The 20,714-nt window shown below is 43.4% G+C and overlaps 1 protein-coding gene across 1 annotated transcript in view; it reads left to right on the top strand.

The window, feature by feature from the left end:
- Window positions 1–8,998: 8,998 nt before the first annotated feature.
- LOC115654985 (interleukin-18 receptor 1-like) overlaps window positions 8,999–20,714 on the top strand; it is a 39,384-nt gene continuing 27,668 nt past the window's right edge. Inside the window, 3 exon segments of the mRNA XM_030569930.1 lie at window positions 8,999–9,476; window positions 15,576–15,660; window positions 17,273–17,513. Of these exon segments, the coding sequence (XP_030425790.1) occupies window positions 15,603–15,660; window positions 17,273–17,513 (299 nt within the window). The 5' untranslated portion in view covers window positions 8,999–9,476; window positions 15,576–15,602.

The raw sequence follows: 20,714 nt of genomic DNA, 5'->3' as shown, positions 1-20,714 counted from the left end.
GCCTTCTCATCTCTGGATATGATATATCTCACAATGGTGTGCTCCACCTGAAGCAACAACAGAAGGCAGAGATGGAGAAATGAGAAGTGACCCTGTTGAGGTCAATGGTAAAATTCCCATTCATTTCAGTGGAGCCAGAGTTTCACTGGGGATACCTGCTAACATGAACTGAGGTGGTTTCGTAACCTGTGTACAACTTACGCTGCGTATCCCTTACATGTATTTAATGTGTATAAACCCTTTGTTCAAACATGTTAAACACCCGAGGCCTGATTTACCACTGCAGTCCTCCAGCTCTATACAGTTGTAACTCCACTGAGCCAGATTCCCTGGTATGATTGCGATGCTTGGCATTGCTGAGCGGCACAAAGCAGTCAGAGCATATCAATGGCTCTGGCCACTGATTTCACTTGAATTATGTCAGTAAAACTGCAGTAATGCAATGGTAAATCAGGCACATTTTCTGATGTGTATTTTTCTATATACCACATATTTGTCATGATGTAAAAACTATAAATTTGGTACCATAAAATTACAGCTTACTTTAATTCACATCACTGTGGACTCTGTTGTGCAGTAATTGACCATCATAAGAACTGTTTTCTATGCTGAAGGTAAGTGTAACAGGGGTAAATATCATTTGTGTGGTAATAGTCTATTTCTCAGCCTTGGAAAAATTTTCATTTTGAAGATAATGTAGTCATCTGACCAGAGACTTTTTATAGCAGAGTTAATATACAAAGGGAAGTATGTCCCTGATCCATTCATATGTTGAAAAAGTTAACTCTTGTTATAGGCCCATTCAAACAAAATGTTACCAACCCGCATAATATTTGCTGGCTTTCTTAAAGCCTAGGCCTTGGGGAATCATTTTCTTATGTGATAATCTCAGCTTTTATTTATTAATTTTTAAAAAGTAAGTTTCTAGCCCACCTGGTTATGGAGAAAAGCTCAAAAAAGATGAATCTTAAAGGGTCAGAAAGCAGAAGGCAAATAAAAAACCCCCATAATTTATTATTTGTTTAAAATCTCATGATTATTAAGCCACTGTCATGAGTTGGGGGCCTGGTTTTAGAACACCTGGGGCTGGCAATATTGCAGCGGACCTTTAACATGAGTTAATGCCTACTTGAGAAATGACTGGATGCAGAGATGGGAGGATAGACTAACCGAATATCACAGGCTAAAGGCAAAGTACTGTTTTTTTCCTGTGGTCATGAGTCTAAGATGTGTTGCTATTTAAGACAGAAGTTGTTTTGCAACTAAGTTCTCATGTTCCAGTTTTAAAAGTTAGGCCTTCTGCTTAGACAGAAAGAATCTTGAATAGAAAAAAAAATTGTGTGAAAACTCATTTAAAGCAAATAACTTTCACAGGACATTTAATCAGGTGACTGTGGCTGTCTCAGTGTGTGGCACATTTTTTCAATCATGTTGCAGTCCTGAAGCGTGGATATTTCCTATAGTCAGTTTGCTTTTCTGTTATAAGGCAGTTATGTTCTCTGTGTACTCAGAATATTGGACTTGATTCTTCTCTGACACCAGTGTAAATGAGAACTCACTGTGAGATCAAAATCAGGAGTATTAATACAGCCAAGGGTAAGATCTGTGATAAGCTGTGTGGGGTGTGACAAGCCATTACTGCTATGCATAAGAAGTAGGAGAGCCAGACTGAGGTTCTGAATGGTATCACAGACCCAGTCACGCTACTAACCACCTTGTACCTATTGTCGTGTGTTTCTCCTGATGGGGCACCCATCCATGCATAGATTCAGCATCAAGCACATGCTCCTGCTTTGACCCATTCTTCCCCCAACACAGTCCACCAATGAACCAGCCTGTCACCACCGCTCAGCGTCTCCCGCAGACTAAGGATTTGTTTATAGGTAGAGTTAGAGCATGGCAAGCTGGGTTGTAAATCTACAGCACTCGAGCAGGCTGTGCAGTAACTGTCCCTGTGGACCCAGATACTGCACACTAAAAATTCCCTAGTGTGCGTTGAGCTATTCTGATTTGAAACAGCACGTGCAAAGCACGCTAGGGAGCTTTTAGTGCTCAGCAGCAAGGTCCACGTGGACAGTTAGTGCATGGCACCTTGGAGCACTGTAGATTTACACCCCAGGATGCCATGTGCTAACTTGCTGTATGGACAGGCTCTAAGCCTACCATGTGCCATAGCCCAGTAACCCACCAAGAACCTATATCTATGCCTTTCCTCAGCCCTCGTGTATCTGTGTTTCTCAGGCCAGGCCAATGCACCTGATCCCTTCTCTTTTACCAGTCCTTACCCACCATCCTAACATCCTCATGTGTCTATTCCCTCCCTTCGGAACACAATCACCTTTGTAAACAGCTCTGTAACCCTGATCTCCCTCCCAGCAGCCTACTCTGGGTCAATTGAACCAATCTAGCTCTGACAGTCCTGCTCCTATATGGTAATGACCCAGCTGTAAATGCAAGGTCAGAGCAGGGTTGGGTGACCCCATCCCAGCCCATCTTTCCAAGCAGGCCCTGCACCGTGGCACAGGGCTCCAAACATGCTGCAATTGCTGTCACCAGCCCAAAAATCTAAAACACAAAAATAAGCAGTGGTTTTCAGAGAACATCCCTAATACACCCCCTTTCTGCCCACATTATAGATAGAGGATGTGGCTTCCCTCTCTACACAACATTAAGTCTACGACAAAACCACATAGGCACAGTTGTGTTCCAAATAAATGTTTTTAACACATATATACATTGTTGCTCCATACCATAAGCACTTAGTAGCTACTGCAATAGAAGACAGGGAGGCTCACTACATAACTCCCTATCATAACCTTAGTCCCAGATTTGGACCTTAGCGTCCAAAATATGGGGGTTAGCATGAAAACCTCCAAGCTTAGTTACCAGCTTGGACCTGGTACCTGCTGCCACCACCCAAAAAATTAGAGTGTTTTGGGGCACTCTGGTCCCTCTGAAAAACCTTCCCTGGGGACCCCAAGACCCAAATCCCTTGAGTCTCACAACAAAGGGAAATAATCCTTTTTCCCTTCCCCCCTCCAGGTGCTCCTGGAGAGATACACAGACACAAGCTCTGTGAAACTACACAGAGAGACTCCCCCTCTCTGTTCCCAATCCTGAAAACAAAAAGTACTTTCCTATTCCCCCAGAGGGAATGCAAAGCCAGGCCAGCAATCCAACACACAGATCTCCCCTTGATTTCTTCCTCCCACCAATTCCCTGGTGAGCACAGACTCAATTTCCCTGAAGTAAAGAAAACTCCAACAGGTCTTAAAAGAAAGCTTTATATAAAAAAGAAAGAAAAATACATACAAATGTTCTCTCTGTATTAAGATGATATAACACAGGGTCGATTGCTTAAAAGAATATTGAATAAACAGCCTTATTCAAAAAGAATACAAATCAAAGCACTCCAGCACTTATATTCATGCAAATACCAAAGAAAAGAAACCATAGAACTTACTATCTGATCTCTTTGTCCTTACACTTAGAAACAGAAGATTAGAAAACAGAAACTACTTCTCCAAAGCTCAGAGAAAGCAGGCAGGCAGACAAAAGACTCAGACACACAATTCCCTCCACCCAAAGTTGAAAAAATCCGGTTTCCTGATTGGTTCTCTGGTCAGGTGTTTCAGGTGAAAGAGACATTAACCCTTAGCTATCTGTTTATGACACTCCCCAACTATTTAAAGGGGTACTTCCCAATTCCTCTACATTGCAGGTATTCTGTGTTGCACTACTATATTATGCAAGATGCAGCATGCCAGGAATATTCCATTGACCCATCTGGGCCTATACTGCAGTGTGCCACCAGACAGATGGAGACACTTTCACTGAATCCTTAGGATGCTGAAGGCTCTCTCACTATTACTGGCCGAGTGGTTTAGTGGGCATGATGATAATGGGTTTAGGTTTCAGTCCGAGGGTTGACAATGGCATCATGAACCATGTTGTGTGGGCTATTGTCCACAGGTGCCAAATTTCAGCTTTCTCTGGAGGTGCTTCACCCGTGCTCCACCCTAGGCCCTACCCCCACTCCTCCCAAGGCCCCACCCTTGCTCTGCCTCTTCCTGCCCCACACCTTCCCCCCCCCTTGCCTCCAGCCTGCCACCGAACAGCTAATTGGCGGTGGACAGTAGGTGCTGGGAAGGGAAGAGGGAGGAGCTGATTGATGGGGCCCACTGAACAACTGATTGGTGGGTGGCTGGTGGGTGCTGAGCACCCACTGTTTTTTTCCGTAGGTGCTCCAGCCCCAGAGCTCACGTGGAGTTGGCACCTATGATGTTCTCTCTCTCCTGGGAAGGAAACGTGAAGCAAGGGGAAAGAACCCATATCATTATGCATGTCTTGCACTGTAGTATTGGCAGTGGGCTGGAATGGCTGTGGCAGGCATTGTTTAAGATGGGGTGAGGGATGCCCATACAAAGTGTGCTTGGTCACGGAAGGAAGGGGTGGGGATGCACTGTGTGTGTGTGTGGGGCGAGGGTGTTTGTGTGAATTTCCTATCTAGCAGGCACCCTGCTGGGAACTTCTCTTTGATGAAGTGCCTTGAGAGTCCAGCCATCGCCCCGATGTGCTAGTCATGGCAGGATCCAGGATGAAATCTATGAATAGGAGTTGTGCATTGCAGGCAGCCATCATGTTGAGAGTGTACGTTGTATATCTATTAATGTAAGATATGCATCTATACTCAGCTTACTTGTGGTGAGATAAGTGCCATCCTCAACTCTGAGTACAGATTGGAAATGCAGTAACAAACACTCACATATTGATCAGTTTGTCTATGCATTGGGAAACTGATGTAGTCAAGGGTGCAGTTCAGCAGAACCTCAGGAACTGGTGCACTGTGAAAGAGGCAGTGGACTGTGGCCTGGCCTATGAGTCTCTGGAATGGTCCAGTAGCCAGAATACCCAAGGCAGGTGTGACCCTGATGGGCTCTAGGAGTGCCTGGCTTCACTGTATGATGGTGTAGAGATTATCATTGGGCAATTTACAGAGGTCATGGATGAACTTGTGGGTCAGCCTATATCTCTGTAGACTGAGACTTGCTCAGGTAGCCCAAGGAAGCTGCTGGGATGCTGGTAGGTGTGAGGGTGTGGGTATCTCCGTGCCCCCTCCAGCTCAGCACTGGTCTCCATTTGCACTGTCTCCTTCATCTCTATTAGGAATGGTACTATGGAGCTGTTCCAAATGATTTTCTGCTCTCCAGCCTCCCCGCCTCAACCCAGCAGCTCAGTCCCCTTCTTACTCCCTCTTCCATCCACTGGTGACCCTCCTCACTAGTTCTGACCCAGCCCTTTCCCCACTTCCTGAGGATGCCCTCGCAGCTTCCTGGCCCTAACTGGCTGGGTTCCACCTGCCCCACCTTATCTGACTACCTGAACTTTCCTTACACTCTTCTCTTCCCCTGCTGTGTCTCATTACCCGCTCCCCCGCCCTGATCACCTAACCCAATCCTCATTTCTGAGCAACTAAACTCTGTCAAACTCAAAAATGTCTCCTCACACACATCTGTTTCTCTGGCTCCTGCCGATAACTCTCACATTCACCCTGAAGTTCCTTCCCACCTTGTGTCTTTTGAATGAGCGTATTGCTGTCACTCACCTATTAGTGGCCCACATGTGACTTTTCTGATGCAGGCCATGGCAGGTGACAGGTGTCAGGTTTGATCCCTCTATGCCCATAGTGAAAAGTCCAAATAGGCACTCAGGGGATTTTCTTTCAGCAGGGGGACTGAAAGATGGCAGGTGCATCTGCGCACATGTTCTGATGGTTCAGGCTGGGACTGCACCTAAGAATGAGCCCCAGATCCTATGGCTGTGGCCCTTTGCCATGGGGTACTGGTTGTCTTTTGAAATGTCAATAGGTACTGACAGGTGGGAAAATAGGTGCTATGGGGACTTTGGTGTGGCTCTGAAAATGTCAGTAGTGCTTAAGCAGTTGACTTGGGCACCTATCTGCATCTTCAGGTGCCTAAATACCTTTACACATCTGGCTCTGTGACTGTATGGTAACATTTTACCAATTAAACCAATATAGTTATGCTGGTATGGTTATACTAGTCTAACCCTCTGTGGGGAAATTCTTATTCTGATATATGGGTAGCTTTTTTTTTATTTAGCTTAAACTGCTTCCCAAACTCTGTATGCTAAAACTGGCCATCTTATACTGGAATGTGTCCATGCTGGGAATTATGCTGGTATAATTATATTGGTTTAATTTCATATCTTAGCTTATACTAGTATAACTTTCCTGTGTAGACAAGCCCTGAGTAAGTCACTTACACTGATGCCATGTCTACACTACAAAATTATGTCAACCTCAGTTACATTGGCATACAGCCGCTGCAGTTATTACATCACTTGTACATTTGAACACTTTGCACCTTGTGTCAGCAATGCATGTCCTCACCAGGAGTTCTTATATCAATGCAGAGAGCAGTGCACTGTGCATAGGTATTCCACTGTGAAACTTGCCACCATCCAGTTGGCGTTTTGGAAAGTTTTTGCAATGCCTGATGGGGGGGCTGAAACAAGTTGCGCAGGGGTAACTGAAAGCATGCTATCAATTTCCCATAATGCAGTGTTCTCCATCCCATAATTTCATCTGCATACCATAGTATATTACACCTTCTTTTCAAAATCTGCACAAACCTGCATGTCCCTCCCCACTGTTCGCCATTTCTGACAGAATCATGGAGACTGCACAGCTCTGCACTATTGTCAGGAGCATTGCAAGCACAGGGTGCATGTTCCTCCAGTATTTGCAGAGCCACAAGAGGAGCCGTGGGGAACATGACGATTCCTTGGAGGCTAGGTTGCTGTGGCACATAGAAAGAGACAATTTCCAGGTTGTTAGTGGCACTCATGAAGCAGCTGGAGATGGAGTGCCGGTTTTGGGCCCAAGAAACAAGCACTGACTGATGGGATTGCATTGTCATGCAGATTTGGGATAATGAGCAGAGGCTGCAGAACTTTTGGCTGTGCAAGGCCACATTCCTGCCAAACTTGCCCCAGCAAAGGGACATCAAAATGAGGGCCGCATTAACAATTGAGAAGCGAGTGGTGATTGCACAATGGAAACTCGCAATGCCTGATTGCTACCGATCAGTCAGGAACCAATTTGAAGTCATGAAATCCACTGCAAGGGACATTGTCATGCAAGTGTACAGGACCATTAATCATCTTCTGTTATGCGGAACTGTGACTCTAGGCAATGTGCAGGACATGGTGGATGATTATGCAGCAATGGGGTTCCTGTCGAGGGATGATAGATGGCACACATATCCCTATTTTAGCACCAGACCACCTCATCACAGAAACGGTTACTTTTCTATAGTAACGCAGGCACTGGTGGATCGCCAGGGACACTTTACCAACATCAATGTGGGCTGGTCATGGAAAGTATATGGTGTGTGCATCTTTAAGAACACAGGACTATAAAGAAAGCTGCAAGCAGGGACTTTTTTTTGCAACCATCAGATTACTATTGGGAATGTTGAAATGCCAAGAGTGATCCTGGAGACCCTTGCTTCCATGCTTCATGAAGCCATATATTGGCCACCTCAACAGCACCAAGGAATACTTCAATTATACAGGCTCAGCAGGTGCAGGATGACAGCTGAATGTGCCTTTGATCATATGAAAGGTCACTGGCATTGTTTTCTTACAAAGTTGGGCCTCAGTGAGAAAAATACCCCAATGATTATAGCTGCATGCTGTGTCCTGGATAATATATGTGAAGCAAAGGGTGAAAAGTTTCCGCTGGGGTGGTAGACAGAGGAGGAACAGCTGTCTGCTGAATTTGAACAGCCAGATATAGGGCTGTTAGAAGAGCTCAGTGCGGAGCTATCTGGCTCAGGCAGGCTTTGAAAGACCATTTTAATAGTGAGCCAGAGTAGTGTGTGTTGCTGTTGTGTGCTGTATCTGACCTTGCTCTTTTGCAACCTGGTATGAATCTTGCAGTGACTGCTCTGTGTGTAGGAATATAACATTGTCAATGCACCTATTAATATTGTTTGTGAATGATGTAATGGGTTCTGTGTCAAAATGAGGTAATAGGATATTGGTGGGTGTCAGACCAGCTCAGCAACAGACAGCATATAAAGATTAAATAATAATATTATTTAATAATAAAGATTAATTTTTTCCAAAAATAGAATTTAATTCTGTAACATGAACCAGGCAATTAAAAAAACATTTTAAACTTGATAATTTAAGGGAATAGAACTTATGAAGGGGAAAGAAAAACTCCATTTCAGGTACACATACATCAACAATGGCTTTCACAGGTCACGATATGTGAAGCTGTGATTGTCTTTAAAGTCCCTCTGGGTGGAGTGGTAAGCATGGTGCTCTGACCGCTGAGGTTACATGGAATGTAGACGGGGGTATAGGGAGGTCCTAATATTGAGATTTCTATAGGCCGAAGAGGGAGGCACACACAGGATTGTTGAACCTGCAGAACCACCAAAATCTCCAGCATCTCTGTTCTCTGTCTGAAAAGTGCAAGCATGTCCTGCTACACGTCCCTCTCCTTTTCCTGCTCCTTTCTCCTCCCCACTTTATCCTTCTCTAGGCTGTCTGCAAGGGTGATCCTCCAAGCCTTGGTCTCTTTCTCTGATGCAGGACTGGCTTGTTGGATCTCCTGGAACATGTCATCCCAAGTCCTCTTCTTTTTCCTCCGTATCTGGATGCCATACTACAAGAAAGAGAAACAAATTGGAGCGTCCCAGAAGAGAATAGCAAAAATGATAAAAGGTTTAGAAAATATGACCTATGAGGAAAGATTACAAAAATCTGGGCATGTTTAGTCTTGAGAAAAGAAGCCTGAAGGGGGCCCTGATTACAGTCTTCACATATATTAAGGGCTGTTATAAAGAGGATGATGATCAATAGTTCTCCATGTCCACTGAAGTAATGGGATTAATTTGCAGCAAGCGTTTACGAAAAACTTTCTAAAACACTAAGGATAGTTAAGCATTGGAATAGGCTTCCATGGGAGGTTGTGAACCCTGTCCATGGAGGGTTTTAAGAATGTTAGCAAAACACATATCAGGGATGGTGTGAATTTACTTGGTCCTGCCTCTGCACTGGGGTCGGGCCTTGAGAGGGTTGCCCGGTGTCCAGTTTTTGACAGGTAAGTCTGGTTTTAAGGGGTCAGAAGTATTGACTGGACACCAAAAGTCCAGTTACTGCATATCTGTCATGCCCCTGCTCCCACAAGACCAAGACCCCTTTAGCCCCCAAGTGCTGGCCCCAGGGCCAGGGAGGGGCAGAGATGGAGACACCTCAGCCACTAGTCCCCTCCCAGAGGGGCTGGGGAGGACACTTCTACACAGGCTGCTCCCCTGGGCCTGGTCAGACAGGAACCTCCCACAGCTGCAGGAAGCTCCCTGAGAACTCTTTGCCTTGAGCTGCTGCTGGCAGGAGCAGGAGAGCCATGGTCTCTCTTCAGCCTCCCTCTTCTCTTTAGGGTGAGTTGAGCCTTTGAGTGGGGGTGCTCGGCTCTGAGACCTTGGAAAGTTGGCAGCCAGAGGCCTGGATGAGCCCTCAACGTCGCTTCCAGCCCTCCAGCTCCAGGAGTCTGAGGTCAGGGAGGCAGGTCGGTGGCCCTGGCCCTGGTCTCGGTTAGAATAGCTGCTGGGGCTGATACCTAAGCCCGCACTGCCACGGCCAGTCAAGTCAGGGGGCAGCCAGCTTGCCAGTGGGCGCCTGACTGGCCTGTACTCGGAGTGGAGTCCGTGCCTCAGTTTCCCCAGCTGGACGTGGGGCAATGACAGCACTCCCCCGCGCAGCCCGTCATGTTACTCGGGGAGTGTCTGTAAAGCAAGTGGGGCCGGGCCCCTGTCCACTGAGAGCAGCCGCAGGGGCCAGGGCTCCGCGCTGCAGAGCGCGGCTGGTGCCGGCTGCCCGCGGATGGCAGTTCCCGGGTTAGCAGCAGCCCGGCGCGGCGCGGCCGCAATGCCCTGGGCCGGTAGCAGCGCTCTGGCGGGGACCCTGCCCGGTAACGCCGGGAGCGAGACGGCGGAGCTTGGCGGGCGGCTGCTTCCTGGCTTGCAGCCCCGAAGGGAGGCTGCTCCTCTGCCGGCACCTGCTGCCCGGCTCCGGGGCGCGCTCCCTGCCCGGGCGCCTCTGCGGTTCCCGGGGCGCTTCCCCTCCCTGCCCAGGGCGCTTCTGCTCTCGCTCGCCGCGCCCCAGGCCGCGAGTGCAGCGCGTCTCCCTGGCAGGCCGGGTTTCTCCTCCGCTCCGAGGCGCTGCCGCCCCAGGAGCCGAAGAGAGCTGGGCCCTGGCTGGGTGAAGCACTCTGCTGCTGACTGGGCTCCGCTGAACCTACAATGAGGCCTTGGCAGCTGCCAGATACAGCGCTGTAAAGCGTCTGTGTAATCAGAGCAGCCAGCGCTGGGGAGCGCGGCTCCCAGCGCTGCACACGCTACACGTAAGGGATGTGGTTTACATGCAGCGCTGCCGCTCTGACTACACTCACCCTTCGCAGAGCTGCCGGGGCAGCGCTTTGAAATTCCAAATGTAGCCATAGGAGGCTCTGTCGCTAGGGATTCCCCTCCGGTGGTTCCCAGGCCAAAGCACCCCAACACCTCCAGCGGGGCGGTAGCCAGAGCTAGCCCGTCCTCCAGACCCCCTGACCCCGCCAGGAAGGGGAACCCTGCTGGGCCCCGCCAAGCAAAGACACGCGGAGACGTATTCGCTAGTAAAATCAGCTGTGTGGGGGCCTCCTCACTGATTTGAGACAATATGTTACTTACGGTGAGCAAGGCTTTCGCTGTATGTGAGCTGGGGAATCCCCCTCCCCCATATCTACTGTCAGTTTCCTGACTGCTCATTCAGTAATTAGCAGGCGAGCATTATTCATTTTTTCTCCTTTAATATGTGTCTGCCACTTAAGTGATCGTTTACCTACATGATACACTACTGAGCAGTGGATAGCTCTGAGACCTCATTGTGACTGTCTTTGCTGATCCTTGGCACCAAAGAAATGTCACAGAATCAAACTGGCTTACAGAAGGGCTAGTTCAGGGGTGGGCAAACTTTTTGGCCTGAGGGCAACATCTGGGTATGGAAGTCTATGGTGGACCATGAATACTCATGAAATTGGGGGTTGTGGTGTGGGTTGCGGCTGGGGGTGTGGGCTTTGGGGTGGGGCCAGAAATGAGGAGTTCAGGGTGTGGGAGGGGGCTCTGGGCTGGGGCAGGAGGTTGGGGTACGGGGGTGGTGGTGCGGGCTCTGAGCTGGGGCTGGGCATGAGGGGTTGGGCGTGCAGGAGGGTGCTCCGGGCTGGGACCGAGGGGTTCAGAGGGTGGGAGGGGCATCAGGGCTGGGGCAAGGGGTTAGGGCATTGGAGGGGGTCAGGAGTGCAGGCTCTGAGCAGCGCTTACCTCAAGCGCTCCCAGAAGCAGCAGCATGTCCCCCTTCCAGCTCCTACAGAGGTACAGCCAGACGGCTCTGTGCACTGCCCCGTCCACAGGAGCTTGGGTCGGGGGCAGTGTGTGAAGCCCCTTGGCTGCCCCTACACACAGGACATGCTGTTGCTTCTGGAAGCCACGCGGAGTGAGGCAAGTCCTGGACCCCACTCCCGAGCAGGATCTTGAGGACCGGATTAAAACATCTGGAGGGCCGGATGCGACCCTGGTCCTGTACTTTGCCCACTCCTGAGCTAGTTTAATCAGGCCAGCTAATACCATGCAACAAGGAATATAACATACCCCAGGACTCCGGTATGTTATATTCTCCTTAAAAGCATTGTAACGGCAGCAAGAATGGTTGCTTACTAAGAAATTTGGATTGCAGGTCCCTTATTCACCAGTTCAGAAAAGCTAACATTCTTGACTGCATATTATCCATTGGGCAGTGAATTGGTGTTGATAAAGAGATTTAAACTCCCTTGCCTCTTCTAGTGTTCCCTGCAAGTCAGCAGTTCACACAGAACCGCTGAGCATTCTTCCCTCTTCAGTCTTTAAAGTCTCAATTCAGCAAAATGCTCATGAATATGCATAATTTTAAGCATATGTCTAAATGCTTTGCTGGATTGAGGCCTGATATAAAGTAATGAGAATTGCTTTTTCCTAGTTTCATCTGGAAACCTGTCATTCCCTATTATTAACATGTCACTTAGCCTGGTGATTTTTCCTGTATTCTTCAGATATCGGACCTGATGTTTTATTGATAGGAATAGTTCCCTTGGTTTGTTCTAGTACTATTTTTAAAAATAGTTTTTCATTCCTTTCTCAACATCACAACTTCTTTCTCTTTTTTGAAAGAATCTCTTTTTATAAGACAAATTTCAGTGGAAACAATTCCCTCCCACATTTTTCCTGATCATGACACAAAGATGGTTGCAGATAATGTGGCTCAGGTGCTACAGTTTGCTAGCATGAGTGGGAGAAACCCAAGAGAAGCATTTAGATCTAGCAAGCTGAGATTAAGAGTGTGTGTCTTGCCTATGAGTAGCAACTACTAGTCACAAATCCAGATATGATGAAGTATTTTGCATGCCACTCTGTACCTTAACCTCTTAAAATATGCTGCTAAGAAGGAAAAAACAACAACAGCAGCAACAAAACTGTGCTACTAAAGGAATGGATGAGAAAGTGAGGTTTAAATAGAGTAGAAATTAAATGATGCTCCTGAGGCTATACCAGAAGTTAGACTCATCATACTGGTGTGATCTGCCAAAAAAGAATAGTATTTAAGAACCATAAATTGTCAGATTTCAATTTCAAACCTTAGGTAGCTGTCCACATTTTCATTTCATTTTTCAAAGGCTGTCTATGATTTTTGTATCTCACCTGGTCAGGCTGCCTGCCTCTAGAAAAAAGAAGTTCAGCTAGAAGATATGAAACCCAATATAAACTCAAAGAATTAAACAACAAACCAACCTTGCATTAGTTTTTATGCATAATCCCTGAGTCTTTATATTCTATTCAGGATAGATTTTTTATTATTCATGTAACTTTTGTTTTTTAGCTCAGTGGTTCTCAACCAGGTGTATGCATACTCCTGGCGATATGCGGAGGTCTTCCGGAGGGTACCTCAACTCATCTAGCTATTTACCTAGTTTTACAACAGGCTACATAAAAAGCACTAGCAAAGTCAGTACAAACTTAAAGTTCATACAGACAATGACTTGTTCTATATACCAGTGGTTCTCAAAGCCGGTCCGCCGCTTGTTCAGGGAAAGCCTCTGGCGGGTCGGGCTGGTTTGTTTGCCTGCTGCGTCCGCAGGTTCGGCCAATCGTGGCTCCCACTGGCCGCGGTTTGCCACTCCAGGCCCATAGGGGCTGCAGGAAGAGTGGCCTGCACATCCCTTGGCCCGTGCCACTTCCTGCAGCCCCATTGACCTGGAATGGTGAACCGTGGCCAATAGGAGCCGCGATTGGCTGAACCTGCGGACGCAGCAGGCAAACAAACCAGCCTGGCCTGCCAGAGGCTTTCCCTGAACAGTCGGCAGACTGGCTTTGAAAACCACTGCTATGTACTATTCACTGAAATGTAAGAGCAATATTTATATTCCAATTGTTTTATTTTATAATTATCTAATAAAAAGGAAAATAAACACATTTTCAATAATAGTGTGCTGTGACATTTCTGTATTTTTATGTCTGATTTTGTAGGCAAGTAGTTTTTAAGTGAGCTGAAACTTGGGGTACACAAGACAAATCAGACTCCTGAAAGGGGTACAGTAGTCTGGAAAGGTGAGAGCCACTTTTTTAGCTAATTACTGGTTTGAGTGTAGGCAACTGTCAAATTTCTTCCCTAGCTAACTAGACATGAATCAAACAAGAAAGAGCAAGTGCTCCCAGCACTTCAGGAAATTAGCTGCTTCAATGCAAACACTGTGATTTCGCTCATGGGAATAGGACATTTATGTAAGGCTACAAAGTGGAGGTTCTGCCTTGGAATAGGTAGCAGACTTTGGGCCTGCTCCTGACGAATGTAATAGAAGTTTTCCATTGACTTTCAATGGGTGGGATCAAGCTGTCCATGACTAGTAGCTCAGGAGCTGAAGAAGTCACAATAGCCCAGCTGCTGTGGAGATGAATTTGGGCTAGGTATTGTCCTATGGAAATAGGTTTTGCCTTCTTACCAATTCAGTATTTCATTATTACTGGAATATTTTAAAAGACAATAAGCTCATGCTGTCCTCCTGAAGAAGAATCCAGTCTAAGCAGTAGGTAATACTGGCTCTCAAAGATTGGAAAATAAACTTATTTCTTCTTCTTTGTAGGTATGTGTCTGAGGCAGGTGGTGGCGGGGGGGAAGGGACAGGGAGGAGACAGTGAATCTTCATAATGGATCAGAGAGAGCAAGTGAAAGAGGGGGAGAACAATTACGTCTATTTGTATTATTATTTTATTTTTAAGAAGTGCTATTTTAATGATACAAGAGCTTGCAGTTTTAATTCAAAATTGTGTATAGTTGTAAATCTCAGTGGCAAGCTTTACAACATGCTTATGCTAAAATTGCAAAAGGTTTAGTTAAAATACCCCCAAACAAACCTAAAATCAGAAATCTGAAATCTGCTTCTGTCAGAGCTGTCCACAGAGTCCTAAATTATACCACGTTCATTGGACATGTGGCCCATAGGTCACAAATTCAGGCATGTCTGTACATGTGGGTTAGGGAGAGGGACTGGGTAAAGTTGCTTCACCTAGCTGTAGAGGAATATATTAGAGTTGGTCTTAGTTTATTATTCTGAGTGCACATACTGTTTACATTAGTAAAGCACAACAGTACAATATTAAAACTGATCCTATTATTAGGTGCTGTGCTGACTACCCTGTGCTGTCCCACTGAAGAGTCTCCACTCCAGTCTTATTTACTAATGTTTTACGCTTGCTTTTACTGGTGGAAGTGTCAATACATGATGAAAAGCAGTGAACTCATGCCTCCTCTGCCCTCAAGTAGTGCATAAGGCAGTTAAAATAATATGGTACCTCTGTCTAAGTGGCATGTTAAAATAAAATCTAATATGAAGAAAACTGAAGACAGGTGGCATGCTTCCTGGTTTGCCAACAGATGTTTGTATTTTTAGCTATAACTACAGATGTGTCCAAACTATGGGCTTGATCTTATGTTCATTGAAGTCATTCACAAAATTTCCATTGACTTTAATGGTCCAATCCTGCAAACACCATAGTCATGATGGAAAGCCCTAGCACACAGTAATTAAGGTTTGCAATATCAGGTCTTTAGTTTGGATGCATATATAGCTAGAATGAGCAGCATTTTATAATGTACAGTACTTAATCAGATATGAGTCAAAAAGAAATGATATAGAACATCTAACATGAAATATAAATAGTGGAAGGAAAAACAACTGTTCTTTCCAACTGATATGAACCTTTCCAGTAAAACTCCTGGATTATAACCTTATACATGTAAATATGCTTTGATGATAAAAAAAAATTTTGGTGGAAATCCCATCTTCACTACACATTTGTTATATTACTCATGAACTTAGTTTTAGACAAATTTGTTATATATGTGATGGGTCACATATATTTGTTTTTCTTCCAAAACTCTGTCAGTTAAACGAAGAACACTTCGCTTTTTTCCAGAGAAGAAGCTACAAGTAAGTCAAGAAAATGGCTTTTGAAAGTCTGATTATTCCATTTTTAATGTTCCTCAGCAAAGCTACAACTGGTAAGCATAAATCACTTTGACAGTAAGACATGGAATAATTTGGTGAATATTTGGTACACTCTAGCTGGGTGAATTTTTTTTGAATGAATAGTTTATTTGCTGAAAAATGCAGTTTTGGGTTGACTGATACTATTTGTGAATTTGGATCAAATTTGGCAGATAGTTTGGGCCAAAACAATTTTTTTTGATTGAAAATGTCTAAATGTTTCATTTCAAAAATGTCAAAATGAAACATTTCAACTTTTTGTTTAAAAGACATTTTATTTAGAAATTTAGTTAAAGAAACAAAGGGTAACAAATACTTGAAAACGAAATGAAAAAAAAAGTTGTTTGTTTCAGTCAAAGAAAACATTTTGTTCAACCCAAAGTGAAATTTTGTTGGATTTTCATGTCAGCAAGAAAACTGAAGAATTTTCATTTTGGATTGATTCGTTTGGCCACTGAACTGAAAAATCAGTTATTTGCTCAGTTCTAGTGATGCAATGATATTTTGCTCCTTCTCTCCATTGCGATACTGGAATTTACAGTACATATCAGGAATTAAGTAGAACAATGGATAGTTATTCTAATTAAGTTAGTAATGGGTCTGACCCAAACACTTCCAACATTTGGTAAAGTTCAGATTCAGTTCCAGACTTTGCAGTTTAGATGGACCCATCTTTAAATAGCAAAATTGTGAAAGGAGAGGAAAAAATATTCTGCTACCTTTCCTCACTAAAAGTAGTACCTTAAGTCCTGATCCAGAGTAATTACAGTCAGCAGAACAATTCCAATTGACTAAATGGGATTTGGATCAGGGCCTTACTCTGCAAGTAGCCCCACTGAAATCAAGTATCTATTGGGTTTCCAGGCCCACTGAAATCAAGTAAGGAAGGTACTATCCCAGCTGAATAAGGATTGCAGAATTGGGCTGTGACAGAAAACTGGGAACCAACAGCTGAGCCAGCACTCTGATCACTTGAACACCAATTAAATCCATCACCACCAGGCTGGACCTGAGTATACCTAATTAGTGGATTAGAATGGGCTGGACTAAGAAGGTAATTAACCCATTAACACAGAGGGTAGAAGAAGGAAAATGCTGTGATGTGGCAAATGAGTGGAACTAGAAACAAAACAGGGTCTGTGGATGGAGAGATTTCTCCCCTGTACTTGGCAGAGGAGAAATTGATGCTGTAAATGATGTGGTCAGTAAAAGAGTGTGGGGGGGAGAGCAATGTAAAAAATTATAGGGTGGTGTTTAACAATAGAAAGTCTCTGACTGATCTATGTAGAAAGAGTAGAAGACAGAGCATGGTCCTGCTCCTATCTCACAGGCCCTTACAGAAGTTTCCTGAAGTCCATGGGGAAAAAACTCCCATTTCCCACCTTCCTCTAGGCATGAAAAGTTTTGCCTGAGTAAGGGCAGAATAAAGACTTGAAAACTGGGTCCTCAGGTTGGGATAAATATTGATTCCCTAATTATGGCCACACTCTTCAGCAGTTATTAGGTCTGCTGAAAGAAAATCTGTTTAGAAAGAAACTAGCTAGACAGCAAGTGTCATTAGAATCAGTCCAGTCTCATTATCTGAAAACAGTGTTTTGCTTCCTAACCATTCTTTTTTCTGTGAAGAAGAGCTGTGCCCCTTGCGTCACTCCATTGATGTCCTCGAAGGGGAATATTTTTCCCTTTGCTTCCCTGGATCAATAAGAGATCATCTTCGCAGTAAAACATACAAAGTGACCTGGTTGAAAGAAAGCGAAGGAAAGGTGAATTTGATCCAAAAAACACACAGACTTGTTTTAAATGGGAGATTTCTGGAATTTTGGCCAGCTGAACTCAGTGATGTGGGGAATTACACATACACATTCAGGTGGGTACACGTGCCCAGTGGATAATGTAGAATCTTTGCAACTGTATGAAAATAGGACCTGATCTTCTATTACCAGAACCTTGTGTAGTTATTAGCACTTATGCAAAGAGGCACAGAAAGCTACATTTACCCAAGTAGTATCATGTTACATTCATGTGCACAACTCTAAATAACTACACAGAATGCAAGGCAGTGGAGAATTGAGCTCATAAAATTTACAATTAATTGCAGGTAGACAGAACCTCTAAACATTTAAGCAAACCTTTTGTTAAAGAAGACTGGTGGTTGTTTTTGTTCCTCCTGGACACAACACATTGTCTATGCTTAGAAACTGATTAATAGCATACTTCTTTCAACTGATATGGAGAGGCTTACTTGTGTTGAGTAAGTAACTGAGTGTGTGTGAGTGTTCCCATTGAAATCAATGGGACTAATTGTATGTTAAAGTAATACACAAAATGAGTAAGAATGGCATAATTAGGCTCTGGCTTTTATACAGAACTTTACATCATTGGAAGTATTAAAAGCACAAATGGAATGATTATATTTGATTTCTAGCTGAGTATGTCTTTCACCTCAGAATAGTTTTTACAAAGCAGTGACTCAAAGGGAGCTGTAAGACTAGTGCACTCTGAGTTGTTGTATTGTTCAGTAGGGCAGGAAGAAAGTGTTGTTTAAGAATGGCTAAATCAAGTTTTGAAAAGGTGAAGATGTTTCTGTTATAACTGACTTATACTGAAACTGCAGTACATTTCAAGACAAAGGCTAAAAGAATAATTCCTTTCTCATACTGTATTATGTAAGAAATGGTTTGTGCTTATATTACCGGAAATTTTTAAAGGTCCTTTCCTGTTTATAAAATACATGGTAGATGTGTGGCTGCAGATATATAGCACTGAAAAATACAAAACTCAGTTCTCCAGTAATAAAAAGGGTTAGAATTTCATGGACTACAACTTTATATTAGACTTAATTTATCAACAGCCTCCATTATTTTTTGAAATGCCCAAGAATTGTAATTAGTTTAGAATATGATTTTATTTGATTTTCAAATTAAATTTATTTAAATATGAACTTAAAAATTATAGGAATAATTTTCAGAAATTTTTTTTTGATATCAAAATGGTTATCAATTAAAATGTTGATTAAAAGTATTGACATTTTTCATGAAAAGTTCATTATAGAAAAAAGTCATTTTTGGTTAAAAATTTGCAACTGGCTCTAATGCACAATGTACTAAAAGAAATAGGTGAAATTGATTGAATTATTTGTTCATGTTATATTCTTTACTCAGCTCTTTTGACTTGGAAGAAAAATAAAGGTTCCTTAGATAAAGCAGAAATGCACCAGTGAAACATTTTCACAACAAATCACAGTGTTCTGATGGGAAAAACAAACAAACAATAAAAACAAAATCAAACAAGCCCAAGCCCCCTCCCTCACTAAATAATAAATGAAATGAGTGAAGATTTGTTTGAGTCAGTTTAACAGTTTAGCACAGTTGACCACAGTTAGCCCTATTTCTTGTCATGAAGGTTCCTGCTACATTTGACATGTGGAGTTGACTGACAATCTTTGCCACACATCTGTGTTGTTGTTTGTATGGTTTTGTGCAGCACATATCTTAAATTCCTGTAATTATTGGAAATCAGGTCAAATAAGCTCTTCCACAGTAGTGACCTTGTAACTAGGTAAATTGTAAATACCTTAAAAAAAAAAAAATTAGAGGTAGAAGTCAGTGACAAGCAAATGACACACTTCAAGGCTCTGATCCTGCAAACACATATGCCTGTATTTAGCTTTATGCATGTATGGCCCTGTTGAAGTCGATGGGACTATACCCAGGCTTGAAGCTGAACCCATGCTTTGGGAACAGAACACTCAGCACTCAACTGTAAAGTGGTAATACTACATCAAAATCTGACCTTGATAGTGAAAAGGCTGAGGGGTGATTTGTAATCTAATATTCAGTGTATTCTAGTATTCAGTGAATTTTTTTAGGTAAAATCTTAATTGCTACTTTATGAATTTTCACTCGCCAATGTGCTTTGCTGAGCCAGACTATATGTTTTGAGTTTTAGCCAAGTAGTGATTTTTGTAATACCATATTCCCCTCAAAGTACAACCAAAGAACTAAAATGAAAGCCAAGACAGAAAGATAAAAGAGTGTAAGAGACCAGGATGTCTCTTAATGCATGTTGACTAAAATCTTATGAGGTAGGCTGGATTGGAGATGTTCCAAGCCAAATTCATAACTCGTGTAAGGCTCATCTTCTGTAGAATTACACCTGTTTATACCAGGTCTGAATTTGGCTCAACATCTTCAGTGTGTTGTACAGCTAACTATGAAGTCATTTCACAGAATGTGTTACCACAGAGGCCTCTCATTATGCTGAGGGACTGTCTAACTGGAGGAAGTACGGCCTTGCGGTTGAGAGCTGTGCTAGGATTAAAAAAAGAAAAGTGAGTTCAGTTCCTCATTCTACCATAGGCTTCCCATGTGATTTTGGGCAAGTCAGTTAGTTTGTCCATCTCTATCCCCCATCTGCAAATTCTAGATGATAATACTTGCCTACCTCACAGGATTGTTGTAAGGATAAATCTATTATTAATTCTCAGCTGGTGCTCAGACAAAGGTCATTTTGAGCATATAAATATATAGGTTAAGTGTTCTTGCTTTCTTAGTTTTCCCTTTGTGATACACTACTAATGTTTAGACTGTGCCAAGCGAGTTTTTTTGGATTGGTTTACTCTGACCACACATACATTTATTAATCAGAACATGAGGTCAATGTTTAATCCACTACCTTCTTCTGAAATGGTTGTTATGATATATATCACATATTTGAAAACAGTATCAGTGAGTATTTCCTTTAACAGAACTATCTCCAACTCAGTTCAGACTAGATAAAACAAAAGTAGCATATTATTTATTTTAGGATTCAACAGAGAAATTATATATAAAATAAAGGAAGTTTAACATTAACAGTGTTGTTGAGGGTCATATAGAAGGCTGATAAAACTACAAAACATATTTGGCACACTAGAATTGGGAAAACGTTAAAATATTTGGAAACATTTAATTGAGTAAAAACTGAATTCGCTTTGATGGTTTTCATGACTCTTTTTTATTGCAAATATTTTTATTTGTAATTGTTTTTTGTTATCAAGTATGTTAACATAAAACAAAAGTTTGTGAGT

The sequence above is a fragment of the Gopherus evgoodei genome, chromosome 1 (assembly GCF_007399415.2).
Source record: "Gopherus evgoodei ecotype Sinaloan lineage chromosome 1, rGopEvg1_v1.p, whole genome shotgun sequence".
Lineage (NCBI taxonomy): Eukaryota > Metazoa > Chordata > Testudines > Testudinidae > Gopherus > Gopherus evgoodei.
The sequence above is the reverse complement of the archived record's forward strand: the minus strand, read 5'-3'. Positions and strand labels throughout refer to the sequence as shown.